At 49.5% G+C, this 21,542-nt stretch overlaps 4 protein-coding genes and 1 pseudogene across 27 annotated transcripts; 2 read left to right on the top strand and 3 right to left on the bottom strand.

The window, feature by feature from the left end:
• Positions 1–347: 347 nt before the first annotated feature.
• SLC37A4 (solute carrier family 37 member 4) lies at positions 348–7,002 on the top strand. Of its 22 annotated transcripts, none has more exons than XM_059070085.2 (10): positions 422–555; positions 1,785–2,126; positions 2,996–3,228; positions 3,545–3,788; positions 4,283–4,441; positions 4,689–4,774; positions 5,291–5,404; positions 5,602–5,667; positions 6,032–6,170; positions 6,281–7,002. In XM_059070085.2, exons 2-10 carry the CDS (start codon positions 1,979–1,981, stop codon positions 6,445–6,447), a joined length of 1,356 nt encoding a protein of 451 aa, XP_058926068.1. In that variant the 5' UTR covers positions 422–555; positions 1,785–1,978; the 3' UTR covers positions 6,448–7,002. The 22 variants fall into 22 exon arrangements, with proteins under 22 accessions (XP_066895200.1, XP_058926068.1, XP_066895209.1 ...); XM_059070083.2 differs by lacking the exon at positions 422–555 and adding an exon at positions 583–1,174; XM_067039092.1 differs by lacking the exon at positions 422–555 and adding an exon at positions 906–1,032.
• Positions 7,003–7,942: 940 nt separating this feature from the next.
• Positions 7,943–11,726, bottom strand: TRAPPC4 (trafficking protein particle complex subunit 4). Of its 2 annotated transcripts, XM_059070096.2 has the most exons (5): positions 10,794–11,726; positions 10,456–10,630; positions 9,735–9,838; positions 8,960–9,086; positions 7,943–8,301 (listed from the first exon to the last, which is right to left on the bottom strand). In XM_059070096.2, exons 1-5 carry the CDS (start codon positions 10,966–10,968, stop codon positions 8,223–8,225), a joined length of 660 nt encoding a protein of 219 aa, XP_058926079.1. In that variant the 5' UTR covers positions 10,969–11,726; the 3' UTR covers positions 7,943–8,222. The 2 variants fall into 2 exon arrangements, with proteins under 2 accessions (XP_058926079.1, XP_058926078.1); XM_059070095.2 differs by lacking the exon at positions 7,943–8,301 and having other exon boundaries at positions 8,872–9,086; positions 10,794–11,058.
• RPS25 (ribosomal protein S25) lies at positions 11,069–13,190 on the top strand. Its single transcript, XM_059070097.2, has 5 exons — positions 11,069–11,480; positions 11,723–11,818; positions 12,381–12,564; positions 12,948–13,046; positions 13,141–13,190. Exons 1-4 carry the CDS (start codon positions 11,478–11,480, stop codon positions 13,040–13,042), a joined length of 378 nt encoding a protein of 125 aa, XP_058926080.1. The 5' UTR covers positions 11,069–11,477; the 3' UTR covers positions 13,043–13,046; positions 13,141–13,190.
• CENATAC (centrosomal AT-AC splicing factor) lies at positions 13,156–21,497 on the bottom strand. Of its 2 annotated transcripts, XM_059070089.2 has the most exons (11): positions 21,322–21,497; positions 21,017–21,180; positions 20,501–20,599; positions 17,148–17,214; positions 17,007–17,069; positions 16,608–16,672; positions 16,355–16,460; positions 15,344–15,374; positions 13,657–13,746; positions 13,452–13,584; positions 13,156–13,368 (listed from the first exon to the last, which is right to left on the bottom strand). In XM_059070089.2, the coding sequence occupies exons 1-11, from the start codon at positions 21,439–21,441 to the stop codon at positions 13,305–13,307; spliced, it is 1,002 nt and encodes a 333-aa protein (XP_058926072.1). In that variant the 5' UTR covers positions 21,442–21,497; the 3' UTR covers positions 13,156–13,304. The 2 variants fall into 2 exon arrangements, with proteins under 2 accessions (XP_058926072.1, XP_058926071.1); XM_059070088.2 differs by having other exon boundaries at positions 13,452–13,746; positions 21,322–21,484.
• On the bottom strand, positions 18,179–18,477 carry LOC136794523 (enhancer of rudimentary homolog pseudogene; annotated as a pseudogene).
• Positions 21,498–21,542: the final 45 nt, after the last annotated feature.

Raw genomic sequence — 21,542 nt, 5'->3', positions numbered from 1 at the left:
CTTCTACTGAATCCTCACAATCACCCTATGAGGTTGGTAAGAAAACGGGGCTCATAGAGATTATTAATTACCCAGGGTCATGCTGTCAGAAGCAGCGCGTCCGGGATTCGAATTTAAGTTTTACTCGGGGCCCATACTTTAAACACTCCGGCTATTTCGTTTTAACTCTGTCCGCAATAGTCTGACCACAGATAAATGTACAAATTGTGCTTACTGAGGACTGCATTATTTTCTTACAGAAAATCCTGTGTCCTCTTACAAGATGTTTCCCAGACCGTGAACAACTCAGGAACAGTAATTGGTAGCTGGAGGAACTCACTGATTTGGTTTGTCGAATGCCATCAGTTAAGAAGGGAACGTACGACTCCAGCCCCTAAGGGGCGCTGTCTTCGCCCAACGACCAGCGTGACCCGCAGTCTTATATGAAAACGTTTGTGGGTGACCTCAGCTCTCGGGACTGGAAGACGCAGGCGGAGTCCCCGCCCCACTCTGGGCGCAGGCGCATGCGCCCTCCGGGCCCCGCCCCATGCCACTTCAGCTACCACCTCCGTTCAGGTAGGGGGCGGTGTGCGGGGGAGGGGCGTCGCCTGGGGGCGGGGCTGGAGCGGGAGTCTCAAGCGTTGCGGCTCCTTTGTTGGAGGCCCAACTTCCAATCCAGCCGGGAGCAGTTACTGAGGCTGCCGGTTCAGGGGTGGAGGCAATTGCTGGGTCCGGGAGCAGCACGCTCCCTCTCCTTTCTGTCGCACGAGTCCTGGGGTCTCCGCACCTCTCCAGCCCCTGCACTCGGGCCCCCGTCCATTCCCAGCCGGAGTCGGGTGTCCTGGGTAGCTTGAGGACGCGGGGCTGGGCAGCTGCCGAGAGCCCGCCGCCTCGCTCCCTCCTCCCCCTTCTTGCCGCTTGGCCCCACCCCACCTGGCCGGGCCACTCGGCGCCGGAAGCGAGGGGCCTCCGGGGCCTAAGTGTGGCGGCCTGCTCCGCTTGCGCCCACGCCTTCTGCTCCAATTGCTTTCCCAACCGAGCGGCAAAGCCGGGGTAATGTTGCCGGGACCCTGGGAAGCGGGGCACATGGGCACTGCGCCTGGAGTCCGTCGCTGCGCCTTCCCGCCCACGGGGCGTCCGGTCACGGTCCCTGAAGCCCCAGCCTGCCAGACCGGAGCCCATACTGACGTCAAGGGTAAAGGCGACCAGAGGCATCTGAGTGGCACAACCAGGACCCCCGCCCCTAGTGGGGCTTTCGGTGTGCAACCGTGGGTCCTGAGCAGGGAACTTCCTTCCCCCGCCCCTTGCTTACAGTTCTGCAACTGTCAATAAACAGTTACACCCTACCGTGTGCTAAGCATCAGGAGTTACAGGGCTTGAGGTCAGCTCCGGAAGACTTGAAAGTGAGGTTGGTGGGGGTAGGTGTCTGATTGAGTGTGTGTGCGCGTGTGCGTGTGTGTAGAAACTAACCCAGCACCTACTGCAGTGCCTCTCAACCAGTAAGCCCTCAATAAACCTTCGCTGAATGAATGAGAAGGTAAGTGGATGAGGGAGCCGGGCTAGAGAGGGCAGCTCCACTCATCCCAACCCTGCCTCCCCTGAGCGCAAGCCGACAAAAATAATTAGGTTAAGCCTTTAATCACAGCTGGTTTCACGGGCAGGCGGACAAGGAAGAGCCGGGAAAGGCAGCAATCCTGGGGACACAGGGTGCTGGCCTGGCTCACGGACACTGCCTCCCTCTCGGATGCCCTCCAGGCCCCCACAGCTTGGGTGTCAGTAATCTCCTGTTTTCTTGTCTCCCTCAGGACACCGGGTTCCCTAGGAGCTGCCCCAGGCTTAATGATTGTCCAGAAGGTGCCTATAAAGGGAGCGTGGGAGGCTGGGTGGAGGAGGGAGTAGAAAAAGCCCAACTCAGCAGATCTGAGCACTTGAGAGCCTCAATCAGGAGCCGTGGTCAGAGGCTCTGTGTCCCGGCCAGTAGGGCCTGCTCTTTCCCACCATGGCGGCCCGAGGCTACGGCTATTACCGCACTGTGATCTTCTCGGCCATGTTTGGAGGCTACAGCCTGTACTACTTCAACCGCAAGACCTTCTCTTTTGTCATGCCATCGCTGGTGGAGGAGGTCCCTCTGGACAAGGATGACTTGGGTGAGCCCTGGCAGGGCAGCGGGGGGTGGGCCCAGGAACACAGGACCAGCAGGACAAGTTGGGTGTTTGTGCAGTGTGGTGGGTACAGGCATGTAGTGTGTGTGTAGTGTCTGCACAGCAGACACCAGGGAACAGTGCATGTGCCGGATGAAGAGGCTCTGAGATGCATGTCTGTGGGCACAGGTTAAAGGACTGTGGGTATGGTCTAAGCATGTCTGAGGGCTGCTTATCGTGTGTGTGTGTGTGCGCGCGCGCGCGCGCGCGCACACGCCCGCCTGTGACTAACGTGTCCCCAGAGGCACTGTATGTTGAGGGATTCTGAGCATGGTTTCTGCATCTGTATGGGTGCAGGCTAAGACCACAGGGTGAGTGCTGGCCACTGACATTGTGAGCACTGGGAACTGGGGAGTTAGTGCAATGACTCCATGTGGCCTAGCAGGCTACCCTTCAGGAGAAATAAGGTCCCTGACTCCAATTCTAAGCTTTTTACCCCATGTTCTGAGGTGGGGCAACAGAACTGCCAGAGACCCTGGGTTGGCATCCACGGTGAAGGGGAAATCAGGCATATGAGAATCCCATGGAGGAGGGCTGTCCTGCCTCCGACAGCTGCTGCTGGAACTCTCCAAGAGGCTGAAAAGTCATGGGTCAGCCTGGGGCTAGCGCTGATGGAGAGGTGGGAGGAGTAGCCTGGCCCCATGAATGAGTGTCCGGATTCCAACACAGGCCCCTCCTATTCCTCTTGGAAGGAACCAGTCTCACCCTGCCAGGCACCTCTACACACCTAACCCCATGCCTTCCTCCACCCTCCTGTGCCTCTGCCCTGGCCCCTAACCCCCAGGTGTCCTGCTCCCTGCTCCCCTCCCCTGCAGGGCTCATCACCAGCAGCCAGTCGGCAGCCTACGCCATCAGCAAGTTTGTGAGCGGGGTGCTGTCTGACCAGATGAGTGCTCGCTGGCTCTTCTCTTCCGGGCTTCTCCTGGTTGGCCTGGTCAACGTAGTCTTTTCCTGGAGCTCCGCAGTACCTGTCTTTGCTGCTCTCTGGTTCCTCAATGGTCTGGCACAGGGGCTGGGCTGGCCCCCATGTGGCAAGGTCCTGCGGAAGGTGAGTGTCTGCTTCCAAGGAGCTGGTTCAGATTGGCAGAGAGGACACCTAAAGAGCATGTGGGCACACTGGCACCTCCACCCCCAACCAGAGCAGGTTCCTCAGGAGTTCCAGCCCAGCTCCTGTTGCTTGTCAAGATATTTTAGGAGGCTGAACTTGGTGGGATCAGGTGGCAGATGAGGGAATTGGCCCTGCCAAGTAGAAGAGCCCTCTCCCTCATCCCTGTAATGTGAGCTTCTGGGTCTGCCCCACCTGACCCTCACCTTCAATATGGACTGTAGGCTGGGCATCTACTCTGTCCCCCTTTGCCCCACAGTGGTTTGAGCCATCTCAATTTGGCACTTGGTGGGCCGTCCTATCAACCAGCATGAACCTGGCTGGAGGGCTGGGCCCCATCCTGGCAACCATCCTCGCCCAGAGCTATAGCTGGCGCAGCACGCTGGCCCTGTCTGGGGCACTGTGTGTAGTTGTCTCCTTCCTCTGTCTCCTGCTCATCCACAATGAACCCGCTGATGTTGGACTCCGCAACCTGGACCCCACTCCCTCCAAGGGCAAGAAGGGTGAGTACGCACTAAAGCCGACCCCTAGGGAACCTTCATTCATCATTCACCTGGCAGACTTTCATTGAGGACTGGCTGTATGCCTGGCCCTGTACTAGCTAATGGATGTCGGGATGGTGATGGAGAGTGGGTGGGGAGTAAATAAAACTCCATCCTGAGAGGCAGTTAAGTACCAGACAAGTGGCAGAGCCAACAAATGCTATGACTCATGTTATAGCCTAGTCCTTCCTTACAAGAGAGCCAGAGTTCTCTGTGTGGACAGCATCCTAAGCTTAAGTGGCTTGGGTGCCTTCCTCCATCCCCACTGGTCCTCAGGTTCTCTTTCATTCGTTGAGACTTGCAGTGGAGAGGAGAGGGCAGAACAGTGGGTGAGGGGGACCTTCCTGCTGACCCTTGGCTATGGGGACGGACTCTGCCCCTATGGCTAGTTAATGAGTGGTGGGGGCAGGGCAGCCTGAGCAGAGTCCTGAGGCCTGGCCTCCTTCCACCCCCAGGCTCCCTAAAGGAGGAGAGTACCTTACAGCAGCTGCTGCTGACCCCCTACCTGTGGGTGCTCTCCACTGGCTACCTTGTGGTGTTTGGAGTAAAGACGTGCTGTACTGACTGGGGCCAGTTCTTCCTTATCCAGGAGAGAGGACAGTCAGCCCTCGTGGGTGAGATGAGTGTTGCGATGGGGCAGGCCTAGGGAGCAGGAGCCAATGCAGGGGATGGGAAATTCAGACCCGCTTCCCTTTATCCTCTTTCTTCTTTCCCTGAGGCCGGGCAGTACTCAGGCAGCTGTGGCCAGTCACCCTTGGGGACCTTGTACCTCTCTGGGTTTAAGTCAGTCTGGGACAACACCAAGGTGTAACACCCTTCCACCCTTCTTTTCCCTCTTTCCACCACAACTCCCCACTGCAGGTAGCTCCTACATGAGTGCTCTGGAGGTTGGGGGCCTTGTAGGCAGCATCGCAGCTGGCTACCTGTCAGACCGGGCCATGGCCAAGGTGAGTGGGCAGAAGGGACGGGAAGGTGGAGGGTCCTTTTAAATCTTCCCAGCATGACTGGGACAGGCACCAGAGAGGTAGGAGCCCTGGGGCACAGGCAGCTTGGCATATGCTGGTTTAGGTTGGGTGAGGTGGGAATGATTACAGGCTACTCTTCTTTGCTAGGGATGTGGAGATGAGGCTCTTGGGGGAAAGGGTTTTAACTGATGTCAAGGAGAGCCAGAATTTCTCTCCGCCTAGCTTCTCCACAGCCCCAGGGAAACTGGGGTTGGGGAGGGACTGGATGCAGCCTGCCCACCACGTGTCCCCAAGCCTGCCCCAAGTGGAGGAAGGGATGTTGTGGAGTTTGGCCTCAGAACATAATAAGCAGGCCCCAGGGCCTCCCAGAGCTGCCTTGGGCCAAGAACTGCAATGGGATTGCCAAAGACCTGTCAGCAGAGGTCTGCTGTGTCAGCGTCCAGGGGTGAGGGTTCTCTGCTGCTCCTGGGGCCTGATGTTGCGCGACTGTGTCCACAGGCACGGTTGTCCATGTACGGGAACCCCCGCCATGGCTTGCTGCTGTTCATGATGGCTGGCATGACAGTGTCCATGTACCTCTTCCGGGTAACTGTGACCAGTGACTCCCCCAAGGTAAATAAACAGGGACTGGCCCATGTCAGGGACGAGGATGAGAAAGCAAGGGCCACTGACTCTGTCTCCCTCTCCTTGGTCTTTCTCTGCTTCTGATTGCCCTTTTCAGTTGTTTGTACCTCCATTCCCCTCCTCTGTACTCTGATTCCCCTCCTTGACTCTGGGCCTGGTTTCTTCTCCTCTCTATGCTCCTCTAGGATGTTGCTTTCTGGACTCCGGCCCTTCACCCACTCGCTGAGCTCACAGGCTTTACAGAGCATGAGGTGCCCTATCTTTATCTCTGGTTTTCCTCTTGGTGTGTCTCACCTTTGTCCTACCGCCTCTGCCTTGCCCTTAGCCAATTCAGCTTGCACAAATCCTGAGAAGAGACAGCATCTCACTTGGAGGGATGGCTCCTGAACCTCCCTCCACTACCTGCACAGGCCCCTGGGTTGGCTGAATGTGGCCCCCACTCCTCTAGCTCTGCAGTCAGCTGTGCTGGGAAGTGGTGTGTGGGGGAGTCACTTACTGTCTGCTTTTACTACAATTATTTGTTCCTGGGGCCAAGCATTCCTCTATCCTCTGGCAGGGGTAGGTAGGTAGGAGGCTTTCTCAGACTTTAAATGCTACCCTGCACTGCCCTTGCAGCTCTGGATCCTGGTGTTGGGAGCTGTGTTTGGTTTCTCCTCTTATGGTCCCATTGCCTTGTTCGGAGTTATAGCCAATGAGAGTGCCCCTCCCAACCTGTGTGGAACCTCCCATGCCATTGTGGGACTCATGGCCAATGGTAAGTGATACCGCCACTGATGCCTCGCACACAAGCCAGCTAGGGGCTGGAACAAGCCCCACCGGCTCTATCCTCACAGTGACTCAAGCTCTTCCCCTCCTCCCTGACAGTGGGCGGCTTTCTGGCTGGGTTGCCCTTCAGCACCATTGCTAAGCATTACAGCTGGAGCACAGCCTTCTGGGTGGCTGAAGTGATCTGTGCGGCCAGCACAGGTGCCTTCTTCCTTCTACGAAACATCCGCACCAAGATGGGCCAAGTGCCCAAGAAGGCTGAGTGAAGACAGTGCAGGCTCTGGAGCATCCTGTCCCACTTGTGGCCTCTCCCCTCCATGGGGGTGGGGGAAGGGAGGGAGGGGACTAGCACCTTTGCTAGCATCTGACTAGCACCTCTGACTTTCCCTTTCTGCTCCTTTTCCCTCATCCAAGTGGCGCTGGAAGTTATCAGTGTCTAATGAGGTCCCAGCTTCCCATCTGATCTCTATTTAAAAGACAACCTTTGTTCTTGGACTCCATTAGCTCCTACTTCCTGGCTTCAAAGAGGAAACCCCTGCACTCAGGGAGTCTCCTGTATCCTTCTCCCTCTCTTGGGCCCTGCCCTGTCCCCATCCCACCCCATCCTCACCTGAGGTGAGGCTCCTCCTGCAGCAACAGGGCAGCAATGGCCCAGAACTTCTGCCCTGAGGCTTCTCAGCAGGGGGCAACTGCTCCTGCCAATACCTTGGACTCCAAGGGAAGAGGGTCACTCTCACCAATACCCAGTGTACAGTAGGGGGGTAAGGATGGGAGAGTAGAAAGACTTGTTATAGAAAATTAAAACTAGATTTGATACTAAACCCTGTCAGTGAGTCATTCTTTCAAAAAGGGTAGTACAGGGACTTCTCTGGTGGCGCAGTGGTTAAGACTCCGCACTCCCAATGCAGGGGGTCCGGGTTCAACCCCTGGCCAGGGAACTAGATCCCACATGCATGCTGCAACTAGGAGTTTGCATGCCACAACTAAGGAGCCCGCCTGCCACAACTAAGACCCAGTGCAACCAAATAGAGAAATAAATAAATAAAATAAATATTTTTTTAAAAAAATAAAGAGTACTTCTCAAAAAAAAGGGGGGGGGAGGTAAAAAATACAAGCCAGAGATAGCTTTTTTTGGGAAATACTCCCTAATGCCTGCTTTTTCCACCCCAGAAGAGAGAGGCTTCATTCCCCTGGAAGGGAAAGCTGAAGTGTAGATAGACTCTTTAAGCTCATGTCTCTACCACCTTCAACTTCATACTGCATAATTCAATGAACATTTTGAAGATGAAACTACTGGGTGCCAGGCAGGTTAAGTAATTTGATGGAGGGAGATAACAGTGTAGTCAGAAAGCCTGGGTTCAAACTCAGTCTGCTGGTAACTAGCTTTGAGACTTTGAGGCAAAGAGTTTGTACCTTGCTTGCTGAATCTCATCTCTAATAGAAACAGAATGTACCCCCTGAGGTAAGGGAGAGGATTAAGTGAGACAGAGCAGTAAAACGTAAGCACTTGATAAATATTCTATCATCATTTTCATTATCATCATCACCACCATACCCACCACCTAGGAAGTCAGTAGCAATTCTGGAACTAGGACCAAGGCTCCTGATTCAAAGTCCCATGTTCATTCATTCACTTAATGAACATATATTTGTTTTGTTTTCTACTAGAACGTAGTATCTCATGTTCCCAGAATTCCCTTATCATTCCTGTCTCCCCTCCTGAGGCATTTTCCCCAAACCATCAATTAGGATAGCAAACACTGAGATCAAAGGAATGTTTATTATAGCATTTATGGGCCTACCTCCTCCATAAATAATCTGTACAGAGTTGGGAAGTAGGACCATGATAGATACAGGAGGAAAGAGAGCATGGTATTAAGGCTCGGGCATCGGTACATGTCACCAGGCTCAGCAACCTCCCATTTTCAAGTGCACTAACAAATGCTGCTGGGCTCTCCATCGGAGTGGAAACAGCAGGATCCCTGTTGCAGAATCTCTCAAGAATATGTGGGGAGTTGGCGGGGTCCACTGCAGGTTCAGCCTAAGACCCAGGTCCAAAAGTTCCAGCCTTCTCTGCCACCTCCAGGGCTAACTTCAGGTTCTGGTCAAACAGCTCACACCTAGGCCAGACCCAGGAAGCACAAATAAGGACAAAGTGTGAGGCCTGGCTCTCTCCCCACCTTGCGTGCAGAGGCAGAGCCAGTGGAAACTCTGCCTGAAGAAAGATATAAACCCCAAGGAAAGTCTTTGGTTTCTCCAAAAAATAAATAAGTAAAAGGCTAGTTACTTTTGTTTTATTTAAAAATAACTCTTGGGCTTCCCTGCTGGCGCACTAGCTGAGAATCCGCCTGCCAAGGCAGGGGACACGGGTTCGATCCCTGGTCCGGGAAGATCCCACATGCCACGGAGCAACTAAGCTCGTGTGCCACACTACTGAGCCTGTGCTCTAGAGCCCGTGGGCCACAACTATTGAGCCCACGTGCCGCAACTACTGAAGCCCGCGTGCCTAGAGCCCGTGCTCCACAGTGAGAGAAGCCACTGTAATGAGAAGCCTGCACACAGCAACGAAGAGTAGCCCCCGCTCGCTGCAACTAGAGAAAGCCCGCGCGTGCAGCAACGAAGACTCAACACAGCCAAAAATAAATAAATAAATAAAATTTAAAAAACAAAACAAAACAAAAAAACCTCTATTACACTTCAAAATGACATTGGGGAAAAGCACACAGGGAGGGGGAACAAGGAAGCTTTGACCTGAATCTGGCAAGTGGGACCACATACCTGATGGGCATTTCCAGGGAGTAAAATGGATTCTTCAGGGCAAAGTCTGAGTAAATCTCATAAATCTTTCGGAGAAGAGAATCTATCCCAGCCTGCCTAGGATCCGCCAGCACCACAAACTTTATCCCTGGAGAGGGACCAGGAATGATTACCAAAGGGTAGAGAATGCAGCAAATAATGCTGTCCTTTGTTTGTACAGCATTTTCATATGCCCACTTAAATTTTATCCTTATTGCTACATAAAGCACGAAAAGCAAGATTTTGAATCTACAGTTGAGAGCAGAGAAGTGAAATGACTTTGTTGCATCACCCAGCTGACTGAGTGACTAGGCTTTGGGTTCTAGCTCTGTCGCTTACTTCTGGCCTGGGGGCCCGGCCCCTCAGCAGAAAGTGCCAGGCAAGGAACAAACTCAGGCAGTTTTCAATGATCTGCTTCAGGGAGTGATGCAATGACAGTCACGATCCAAAGGTCATTTCCATTTCACCTTCAAATTTCATTTTGGAACAACACACCTTCCAAAACGTGTGCAACATGAGATAACGTTAAGGGGAGTTTATCTATGGACAGGATAACCAAGACCGAGCACACTCAGTGGCATGGATAAAACTGGCGTCAGATTAAATATTGGCTTTAGATTCACAAACAAGTAACTGTCTGTGCAGTTATCCCAGAAAAGGCTAACCAACACTCCCTTCCTTACCAAACCCAACTTGGGTCAATTCCTTCTCCCAACCTGCCCCATCGCATCCCCTTGGCCTATCTAGAGGTGCCTACCTGTCAAGGTCTGGAAGCAGTGCAGTTTGAATGTGTCTGTCTCCAGCATCTCAATGCCTGAGCTGCCCTGTTCAGGAGACAGCTGGGAGCCGATTGCGAACAGCCTATTTGCAAAGGAGGCAAAGTTGGAAATGCACCTCATTGCTATAAGGGAGAAGTGCTTCTCGAGCTTTTCCGCTGAAATGACCCTTATCTTCTGAAGAGTTCAATTTATAGCTTGAGACAGTCAAAAGCAGCAGTGTGAACTTCCTGGCAGCAGTATCAAAATTTCTTTAAAAATTCATTTGAATTCTGCATGTATTTTACATTCATACTTTGCTATAAAACATTGTACATTGAACTTTGGGTGAAATTAACACTCTGGGATTATGTGCCACGTTTACCCACCCCTTGACTATGCATATCCAGCACATCTCATACCATAATCGACAGCAAGAAAAGATCTTAAAGATCATTTAGCTCAACTGCCTTACTTTAAGGATGAAGAAACAAGACTCAGAAAAGAGAAGGTGACTCTGGCAAACAAAATCACACCGCTGCCAGCATTACCTACAGCCTAGTCATACTGGATCAATTCTTTTCATGACACAAGAAATGACAATTTAGAAGGAGGAAGGTAAGCACCGCCGCTCAGGAAGTCTCTGAGCGCAGAACCACACTAATCCAGCCAGTCTGTGAGCCAAGTGCAGACCGACAAAATCTAGGAAGGGTTGAGACTTACGAGTGGAACATGGAGGCCAGCATGAGCTTCTCATTCGAGGTGAGGCGAGGCCGGCCGAATCGAATGGACACCGGGTAGTTAGCAGGGTTGCCCAGGTACTCCAGCACCTCTTTCCCATCGGCCGTGTACTTGCCGCTCACATCCACACCATTGATGGCCAGCACTGCGTGGCCCACTGCAGAGCCGAGGCTAAGCGTCAACGAAGCCTCAGCTTGGGGACCCCGCCAAGGGGACAGTGGACCCGGCCCCAACTCCTCACCCCCTCCGCCCCCCGCCCAGAGACACCTGCCCACAACGGCGGCACCGGGCCCCGCCCCCCGGGCCCGAGCCTAACCCACCCCGGATGCCGTCGCGCTGGCCGAAGGCAACCAGCACACGCTCGTCATGCAGTTTGAGCAGCAGATCAAGCGGGTAACTGAAAGTTTTCTCAGCCTCGGCTCGTGGCGCGTAGCTGTCCAACTGGTAAATGAGGCCTCCAGCTTTGTTCACCACAAACACACTGAAAATCGCCATTGCTGCCGCCGCGACTGCGGGACTGCCTCCCCCTCCAGGCCCCGCCCCGGAACCGCAGCACAGGACCTGCCCGCGGCGCCCCGGCCGCGCTTCCCCTCTCGACTCCTAAGCGCGGCCCGCTGAGGCGCTTGCGCACTTGGAGCACGCCTGGCTGTCAGTAACGCCGGGAAGTTAGCTGTCGGGATCTAGAAAATTGTTTTCCGTCCCTTTTCCCAGGTTTTTAGTGCCAGGAAACAGCAACGTGTGACTGCCTCACAACTAGCCGCAAAGCGCAAAAGGTAGGGGCAGCCTCGAGTGCCTCCGACAGCACGGTGAGCTCGTACTGCCCGCAGGCAGTTCCTGGCCTGAGTCAGGCCTGCACCTCCGGACTTCCTCCGCGCGGTGCCGCCCTTTGCCCCGGAAGCACTCGCTTCAGGCGGAGGTTTCTGGGCTTCTTCGCTAGACGCACTTCCTTTTTGTCCGACATCTTAGCGAGGCGAGGTGGTAGCGGTTGGTCTCCCGGCTTCGCTATGGTGAGCTCTGTTGGGGGACAGCCGGCGTGGTTTTGGGAGCCGGCGATGCCGGCGCGCATTTGGGGCGGCATCGGAGGAGGGCTCCCAGAACTGCCGGGCCGCGTGTCTAGGCGGGCGGGCTATTGCTTCCCCCATGTGCCTCGGCAGTGGAGTCTGGGCGGGGGTGGGGAGGTGGGGCGCAGGGGTAGGGGGAGCGTGGGGCTGCCTTGAGACCTGGTCGCATTCCCGCTTTTCTTCTGTAGCCGCCTAAGGATGACAAGAAGAAGAAAGATGCCGGAAAGTCGGCCAAGAAAGACAAAGACCCAGTGAACAAATCTGGGGGCAAGGCCAAAAAGAAGGTAGGAGTCAGTCGCTTGAACGTTGAGGGAGGCTGCAGGCACCTGTCCTTTGTCGATATATTAAGTGACACCTAGCAGATGGCTTGTAAGGTTGTGGGGTCTAGAGTCAGGTTATTACAGTTTATGCTTTTATCACCACTTTGATTTTTTCTCATTTGGAGAATGGGGTGATATATGCTGTTTGGAGATTAAACAGATGTTACAGAGCATTTATTTTGATACGCAGCACATAGTGTTATTTTAATTGGTTCCGTGGGCCTCAGTCATTATTCGAAAGTCTCAGTAATAGGTTCCCCCCCCCCCAACCAGATGTCTTTGATGCCCTTAACGACAACCAGGGTCTCTTGGTACTTTGAATTCTAGCTTTCTAATTATTTGAATCTTAATTTGCAGAGTTTCTGCAAATTCTGCATTTCATAGATGTCTGCAGGCCAAGGAATAGATCCACTCTCTCAGTATAGCCTTACAACCAAGTAACAGTTCTTTGAGGCAAGTTGTTCCGGAGGAGGGAAGAACTGGAGCACTGATTTTTTTGTTTGTTTGTTTTTGTTTTTGTGAGCAGAAGTGGTCCAAAGGCAAGGTTCGGGACAAGCTCAATAACCTAGTCTTGTTTGACAAAGCAACGTATGACAAACTCTGTAAAGAAGTTCCCAATTATAAGCTTATAACTCCAGCTGTCGTCTCTGAGAGACTGAAGATTCGTGGCTCCCTGGCCAGGGCAGCCCTGCAGGAGCTGCTTAGTAAAGGTGAGAGGGGTGTGTTGTACTGATTTGTATGCTTTTGCACCTTAAATTGGCCTGACCGTGCTAGCCATCTTAAATGCAATAGGTGGTTGTTAGTAATGTAATTCTAACATGTTACCTAGGTTATTGGTTAGTGCCCAATAATGGAAACAGTGATTTTCAAGTTATAGTAAAGTGCTGTGAAGGTGGCCATCCCAAGAGCAGGTGGTGAGTCCCTTGTTTTAAAAGGGTAAGTCAGATTATAACCAAGAAATGTAGGCATGCTTCCTAAACTCATGCTTAAATTCAGCATTTCTCTTTGGGATGGGATATAAAACAGATATTTTTAGTGTCTTATTAAGTATTTCATAGTACTGTTGTGTGAAAATTTTATGCTTCTTTTCTAGGACTTATTAAACTGGTTTCAAAGCACAGAGCTCAAGTAATTTACACCAGAAATACCAAGGGTGGAGATGCTCCAGCTGCTGGTGAAGATGCATGAACAGGTGAGCAAGAACCCAAAGGTTCATGGTGTAGGAAGTATGCATCCCGTCACAAGGCTCTATAGTTCTGATTCTTGAATTTTTTTTTTTTTTACAGGTCCCACCAGCTGTATATTTTGAAAAATAAAACTTTATTAAATCAAATAAGTGGGCATGTCTGTTTCCTAAGAAAGGCAGTTAGTTACAAAGGATAATAGTGGGTATTGGCTTGTTGATTTGGCTTTGAGCATTATGGTGGTTGTAAATGTATTAGGAAACCATTTAACTTTTCTTTTTATGTAACTGCTGTTTGTTTCTTGCTGCGGCTTCAGTTTTGAATTGATGCCTGAAAGGAAATGAAGGGTTAGCAAGATGAAGGGTGAGATCTCCAAGGGGGAGTGGGTTGGGGTCCTGACACTGGGCCCATACCTGGATTGCCAGCGGCGTCCATTATTCCAGACCCGGCCAAAAGAGGGCAGCCAGCCTGCACCGGTACTAGAGTTATGATCAAAGTTGGCCCCAACTCTGTCTGGTGGGAGTTTCTTCAGTTTCTGTTTTTCCTCTACAATAAGCAGTTTTATTTGAGTAGGAAGACTTAAAGAACCCATCACCATTTCTGAATTAGTTAACTTACTTTCTTTGAGAAACTCTTCATAGGAGGGTCCTATTTGTTGGTTCCCAGAGCTACAGTCCTCATCTTGGACCATCCAGGGAGGTGTGGCACCTGGAAAAGGAAGACCCTTTAAGCAGAAATGAAAGCACTTAAAAAAAGTTGTTTTTAACCTTCAGGCTATTGTGGAACATAGCTAGCTATAAGTTCCTACCTAACTGAAAACTATAAATGTTCGTAAACAAAACCCAGGAATTCTGGACCATGGGAAGTTGATGAGCCTAGGCTAATTTAAAAGGTGCTGATACTTAATAGCTGTACTGACGCATGACTGACATAAAACAAACTACACACATTTAAAGTGTACAAGTTGAAATGTATGGGGTGAAATCACCACCACCATGTATCCTTGTGCCCCTTTAAAATATTTTCTAGCACACCTCCCTTATACCCCTTTTCCCAGGCAACCACTGATGTGTTTTCTGTTGCTATAGGTTAGTTTGCATTTTCTGTAATTTTGTATAAATGGAATATATTATGTACCCTTGTGTACCTTTTAGCATAGTTACTTTGAGGTTTTTGTGTTATGCATGTTTTCAATCATTCCTTCTTTGTTATTGAGTATTTTTTGAAGTGTTCATTGCTGAGGCACATTGGGATTTTTTTTCAACTTTTAAAGAAACTGCCAAACTGTTTTCCAAAGTAGTTATGCCATCTTGCATTCCCACCAGCAGTGTATGAGAGTTCCTGCATATATAAATGGTCAGTCTTTAGCCTTTTTGAATTTTTTGGCCACTCCACGTGGCATGTGGTATTGTTCCCTGACCAGGGATTGAACCCGTGCTCCCTGCATTGAGAGTGCAGAGCCTTAACCACTGGACCGCCAGGGAAGTCCTAGTTCTAGCCATTTTGATGAGCATCTTTTTATATGCCTTTATTGAGTGTTGAGAGGTTTTCATGTATTGAGAATACACATCCTTCATCAAATGCTGCTTTACTTTGGAAAAACGTAAGTTTATTATGCTAAAGTTTGTAATCTTCCATTTTTCAAGCAAAGTATTTTTTCCCTTAGTTGAAATACAAGGAGACGAGTGGCTGTAGCATGGCTAATGCCATGGTGGGCACTGTGTAGGGTATAGAGTCTTCTCTGGCCCTCAATTGCAACGAGTTTTATTTTTTAAATTTATTTTATTGTATTTGGTTTACAATGTATTAATTTCTGCTGTACAGCAAAGTGACTCACTTATATATGTATTCTTTTTCATATTCTTTCCCATAATAGTTTATCACAGGATATTAAATATAGTTCCCTCTGCTATACAGTAGGACCTTGTTTAGTTTATACTCTTTATTTTCACTACTAAGTGTATTATTTCAAAAAACAATTTAACACACACTCATATAGTGGTTGAACAAAAACCTTTACAAGAATTACCATGTCTGACATCTTCTAACTTTAAAACACCTTAGATCTGAAAGTTTAAAAAAAAAAAAAAATCCGGTAAACAGGTTAATGTACATCTGTTACTTTCCTGAGTTACTCAGACACATTTGACTTGTGTCTTTGATACCCTTCTACCAGTGAAAGGCCTAGAACTCAGGTGTGTCTCAAAGATCCCAAATTCACCGACAGTGCTGTATCTTAATCAACTTTATTCTTTAAAAAAAAAGCAGCTGCTTACAGTTTGAGAAACATTGCCGTGGGTCTTACCTGAGTGGATGTTACCAATTCCTGGTGTATCCTGTAGTTGGAAATGGGGGAAAAAAATCATAAGAAAGCCAAGAGATGATAGGATACTCATAGCCTAGAGGAAGAAATTTTACAGGAGGTGGATGGAACCACTGCCATGATGCTAGTTCTGCACTGGGTTGATGTTAAATCTTACAGAGCACAGCAAATCACTGAAAGACAGTCTTGCCCTCACCAGACTCAAGGTCTTAGTAGCAGAGATATCCAAAATTAAGTGCCTACTAGATGGTAGGTAAACGAAACCCTTTTCTTATAGAGCATACATACTACTGGGAAAGAGAAGTATGAATTACACAAATTACATTCACAGCTTTTTACATGGGGCTACCTACATTTATAACAGTTTTCCATGAAAAAGTGACATTCAAGCTAAGAGCTGAAGGAAGGTGAGGGTTAAGTAGATGATAAGACAATGGTAATTACATGTTCAAAAGCAAGGAGCACAGTGCAGCTGGAGGATAGAATGTAAGATAGCAGGTGATGCGATTATTTTCTGTTGTGTTTGGGACAAGATTGCAGTAGTACGAATTGTTCCAAGGTGGAATAGAAACCAGCTTGTATTCAGGAGATAAAATAGGTAAGACATACTCATGGAGGGAATGTGAAAAATGAAAGAAAGGAGGGAATAAGAATCTGCATCTACAGTTAATGGAAACACAGGAGTGGTAGGGGTTAGCTTCAGGTACCTGCGGGGTATCTGTAAATGTCTCGTATTGAGCTGGAACTGTGGATTCTGCACAGGATGAGATTTAGGAGTTGGTACTCCTTTGTGGCAACTGGGGCAGTGTGTGGATAAGATCACCATGGAGGGTGAGGAAAAAGTCTAAGAACGTGATAGTATGGGACAGGGCAGCAAGAAGGAAAAGCTTGCTAAGGCAGGAATGGCCAGAATACACAGAAAACCCAGGATAGATGGGTGTCCTGGAAACTGAGGGGGCATTGGCCCTTTCCCAACTTTTGTATCCATTGTACCTGATGGCCAATGAATGTCAGAGGTTGTCCTGTCTCCATCCAGTCAAGTTCTGGGGCCAGTGGCAGGTCCACATATGAGGGCTGCTGTGAGGTGGAGGCTACTTGGCTGTAAAAGACAAACAGGAGCCAGGCTGGCAGACAAGGTCCTTGAGCCATGAGGATAGCAAAGATTTGTTCCCTTTTCCCAGCCAAAGTTACAGAATGTTCTAAGAGATGTCAGAACTCCCAATAAGAGGTTTCCTAACAATCTTACCTGTTTGTCCCTTTCCAGCTTCCAGGTGCCGAAGAGCCCTCTTCTGGGTCTGGCACTGTCTGAGGCTGAGTTTGATTCAGGAAAAATAAATGTGTCTAGGATGCTTAAGAATTTGCCTAGGCCATGCTCCCACCCTCCAGAAGTAAACAAATTGACATATTGAGGGTACTGCCCATATCTTGCAAACTTCCCTCCCTCCCTCCCTCCCAGCCTGGCCCACATCATCTCCACTGACAAAGGCCTGCCCCCTGGTGGGCAGGTAAGGGAATTCAAGCCGAGCAGATAAAGCATGGAGTCCATGAATTCTCCATAAGAAGAGCTGGTAGGTGAAATGTTGGACCTGGGAGAAGCAGGAATCTGGATTTGGATACTGCTCTGGCTCCTCCGAGGGAAACCAACCTCTAAGACAGACCGAACCATCTCCTGCCGGCTGTGCTCCACCTCACGGATCTGAGCTGCCATCTGTGGGGGAGAGGCTGCTTAGATAGGTACAAAATGGTGGGGGGGCGGGGTCCTTCAGAGGCCTTTCCTTTAACTCACCTCTTTAATCACTTCATCCTCTTTTTCCTCATAGGAATCCAGACTTTTCACCATGGACTTCTTGAATCTAAAAAGAAAAAGGGCAAGTCCCTGCCAGTTGTGAAAAGATCCTCAGTAGATCTTTTTTCTCTGAATTTTGAGTAGTGTCAAACAAAATAGTACAATGAACATCCATGTACCTCTCCCCCAGATTCACTGTTAACATTTTGCCATACTGGATCCAGTTTGCTTATAAACACATTTCCTTTCTGCCAAGAACATGAGACTTAATTCTGAATTTTTCAGCATACATCTCCTGGGAACAGGAACAGCCTATGAAACCATTACCATACTTAAGAAAATCAATTTCCCTTTCTTGATGTCCAAATTGTCCCATATTTGGGACAACAATATATTTGCAGTTGTTTTTATCCTATAATACAAAGGTACCCGAATAACATCAATGCTGCTATCAACAATAAGACTACTAAGCAAAGCTCAAGATTTCTTTGCAGTTCATTAGTTCTCAGAAAACCTAAGGGTGTACAGATTTTTGTGTTCAAATGTGACTTGAATTCTTATTCTTTCGTCATTGTTATCAATTGATATATAATTAATATAACTCTTTGCCTAATTTTATTATTATCTTTTGAAAATATAACTAAAGGACATTTGTTTTTCACTAAGACTTTGTCTTGAGGACATAACTAAACTGCATCACCACCCCCCACCCCGATTTGAAGAAGGGTTAGTACAGTGAATGTTATAAAGCAGATATGAACAGTTTGAAGGACTGGAACCAACAGTAACTGACAAAACCCCACTTCCATCTAAATCATCATAAAAATGTTTTAAGTTTTAAAAAAAGGGGGAGAAGGGGGCAAAAGGGGTTTCAGATTGAACAAGATCCTCACATTTCATCTAATACATTCAACCCTGGCTAGTGTATACCAAAATGGAAACCGGATTACTACAATACAAAACTATTACAGCACTTTGTACACACTTGTGTTCCAAGCCCACCCCCATCCCCCTAATGCTTCCAAACTCAACTATTTCCCGGCCTGTTGATGAAGGAGCATATAGATCTTCTTTTTAATCCAGTCTTTGTTATACGGCTAGTATAGTATGTCTGGGTATCAGCTCGGTAAACAAGGCAGCTGAGGTCTTCCAGGTCATCAAAATCAGATAACTGATATACGTGATAGAGGGGCTGTTGGGATTCACTCTCTTCAGATGTTCTTCGTACATTATACAAACGCCTTCCATGCATTCATTCACATTCACAGGCAGCGTAAGTTCTGCTTTCTGGCCTATTGGTAGGCTGTACCAGCAAAATGGTGTGAGACATGGCGCCAAACTCTCACTACAGCTGCTGCCGACTACTCTGCTGACTCCACCTCTGCAGGTGAGCTTATAGCCTTTTTGCCTAATTTTAATAATGTAAAACATTTATGTAGGGGAATGGCTCTATCAAAGTGCCCTGGCAGGCTTGCACGTATCCTTACAGGCAAAGCCTTGCAGTGTAGCTTATCAGAGTTTTGGCTGAAGGTCTGCATGATCCTCCTGGAACACAAGAGGACAGGAGGCCTGAAAGGAACTGCTAGGAGGCTATCTCCCACTCGTCTCTCTCTCACGGGAGACCATTATGAAACAGTTTCATCAACGCCCAGTTCTGATGGGGTATGGGACTTTGTGCTCTAGATTTGAGCTGCAGATATAAAGCACATAGCTGCAGTCTAGACTTGGCTCCCCAGCAAAAGTATCACAGCTCACACGGCAGTCACCCAGCCCTATTTGTATCAGTATGGCCCTTTTTGGTGTGTTGGACAACCTGGGAAGCTGGCATTTTGGGCTTACTCTTCACTGCCTATGTAACAAACGGCCTGAATCTAAAAGTAGCTCACTGTGGGACTTTACTGGTGGTCCAGTGGTTAAGAATCCGCCTGCCAATGCAGGGGACACGGGTTCAAGTCCTGGTCCGGGAAGATCCCACATGCCGCAGAGCAACTAAGCCTGTGCGCCACAACTACTGAGCCTGTGCTCTAGAGCCTGCAAGCCACAGCTACTGAAGCCTGCACACCTAGAGCCTGTACTCCGCAACAAGAGAAGCCACTACAATGAGAAGCCCGTGCGCACTGCAATGAACAGTAGCCGCCACTTGCCGCAACTAGAGAAAGCCTATGCACAGCAACAAAGACCAGACGCAGCAAAAAATAAAGTTATTTATTCAATAAAAAGATTAGGGCTTCCCTGGTGGCGCAGTGGTTGAGAGTCCACCTGCCGATGCAGGGGACACGGGTTCGTGCCCCGGTCCGGGAGGATCCCACGTGCCGTGGAGCCTGCACGTCCGGAGCCTGTGCTCCGCAATGTGAGAGGCCACAACAGTGAGAGGCCCAAGTACCGCAAAAAAAAAAAGTAAAAAAAAAAAAAAAAAAGATTAAAAAAATAATAAAAGTGGCTCATTGTATCTTTACTGGTCAAATCAGTCAGGCTTGGCCTGGCCTTGTCTTGTGTGAGCTTGAAATTTATAAAGCTCGAAAGTCAAAGTATATTTAAATAAAAAGTTCAAAGAGTCTATCCTCATAATTCTCAATTATAACCTTTGCTGCTCAACTATCCTTTATTCACCCACCAAAAACCATATGGAGCTGAGCCAGGGTGTGAGGAGTGAGTGGCCTCAGTTTCTTATCTCCTCCCAGTCTGAACCACAGATTTTAAAGCAAGGTGGTGGGATTTAGGCATTTCTTATTTCCTCATTATTCTCCACATTGGGTAGAAAGAAATAACAAACACCATGTGTTTTCTTAACTTTGGCTTTGGGATCCCTTTGGGTTCCACACTCTACAATCTCAATATGGTTCCAATAAAATGATGTGAGGCTGCCTGAGTCCTCTTCCTGAGGCAGTCAGGGCTCACTCCCTCTCTGTGCTGTCCAGCTTCCTGCACTCCAGTTACTTGGGGTCCTCCGAGGCCAGTTAAAATAGAGTCTAAAACTATTAAAAGTGGGCATTGGGTGAGCACCAGTTTCTTGCACACTATAAAAAGCATCTTCTGCTCCTAAAGAACCTTATTAGTTTCTGTGTCATACATTTAAGTAGTTGATTATGGTCAGCTTTAATTATACACTATTCTCTATTTGCTAAATACATTGTAAATCCACCCCCCCCCCCAACTAGATTAAAAACCTTTCAAGGACTCTGTCATATTTCTTTTGTGTCCAATATGGTGCCTAGGATAATGAGTGCTACAAAGACAATGGTTACTAATGAAGTCCTTACTAAACTTCCCAAGCAGTAGAGGAAGCTCTAGTACCTGACACAGGCCCAGAGAATCCACACTCTGCTACTTCATCATGTGAAGTAGTGACTTACCGTGCATAATCCTGGGGGGAGATCAAAAACTTCTCTTTCATCTGGAACTCACCCTTGTTCTCCCACCAGAATCTGTTGGTTGCTTTCTTGTGCTCTGGACTGAGAATGGAAAGGACAAGTAATCTCAATGATAGATTGCAGAATATTACACAGACATCTAGGCATTAGATAAATAATGCAAACTGACATCTGGGTTTCTGTCTCTGGGCAAGGCTGAGAGAATACTGATAGTAGTCTCTTCAAGATCCAGTCTCCCCCTTCCAATAAAAATGTGAGAATCTGAGAGGAAGTGATGGGAGGGAACCTTGATTGAACCAGCTGCCCAGATGACTTTCCCAGCTAGACCACCAACACCACTGGGACCATGGCAGCCGTAAACCCGCTACCCTCAAGGCTGGCAATGCCTACAAGATGACTCAATCAAATGACAAAAGCGTTCTTCCTCCCACCCACCCTAAACCCTCCGTCCCACAAATGTACACGGCTGTTGTATGCGGCTCCCGGCCCGGCGCTCACCTGGCCAGATGCTCCAGCAGCCCCCCATGCAACACGGTCAGGTTTCCGTGGCTCAGGTGTTTCCTCACCTCACAGCCGCAGCACAGGCACCAGCAGCACCGCTCGTGATCGGGCACGTAACGCTCCACCTGAGCGGCGCGGACGGCCTTGCGGGCGGCCTCCACCTGCCGCGGAGAGGGTACCAAGGGGAAGAGGCTAAGGAGGACCCCGGCGGGACCCCCAGATCCCACCCCCTCGGGCCCTCACAGCCCGGCCGCATTCCCGCCCCGTCCTGTCCAGGGTTTCCTCCAGCTTCCCGTCCGCACCTGAGGCAGAAGCCGCTCCAAAGCCACCTTCAGCTGCCGCTGGTGCTTGCGACTGTAGACGTGTCCGCGGCCGCAGAAGAAGGTCTGGCGGCAAACAGGGCAGCGCTCCGGCGGCGCCATCTACCCAGGACTGGTCATCCGCGAAGCGCAACCGCTCCTTCGCCGTCTGGTGACCTCTGACCCCTCAGGGGCGGGGCGAACCCAGCGAACCCAGCGGCCCC

This window comes from Kogia breviceps, chromosome 7 (genome assembly GCF_026419965.1).
Source record: "Kogia breviceps isolate mKogBre1 chromosome 7, mKogBre1 haplotype 1, whole genome shotgun sequence".
NCBI classification, from domain to species: domain Eukaryota; kingdom Metazoa; phylum Chordata; class Mammalia; order Artiodactyla; family Physeteridae; genus Kogia; species Kogia breviceps.
The sequence above is the reverse complement of the archived record's forward strand: the minus strand, read 5'-3'. Positions and strand labels throughout refer to the sequence as shown.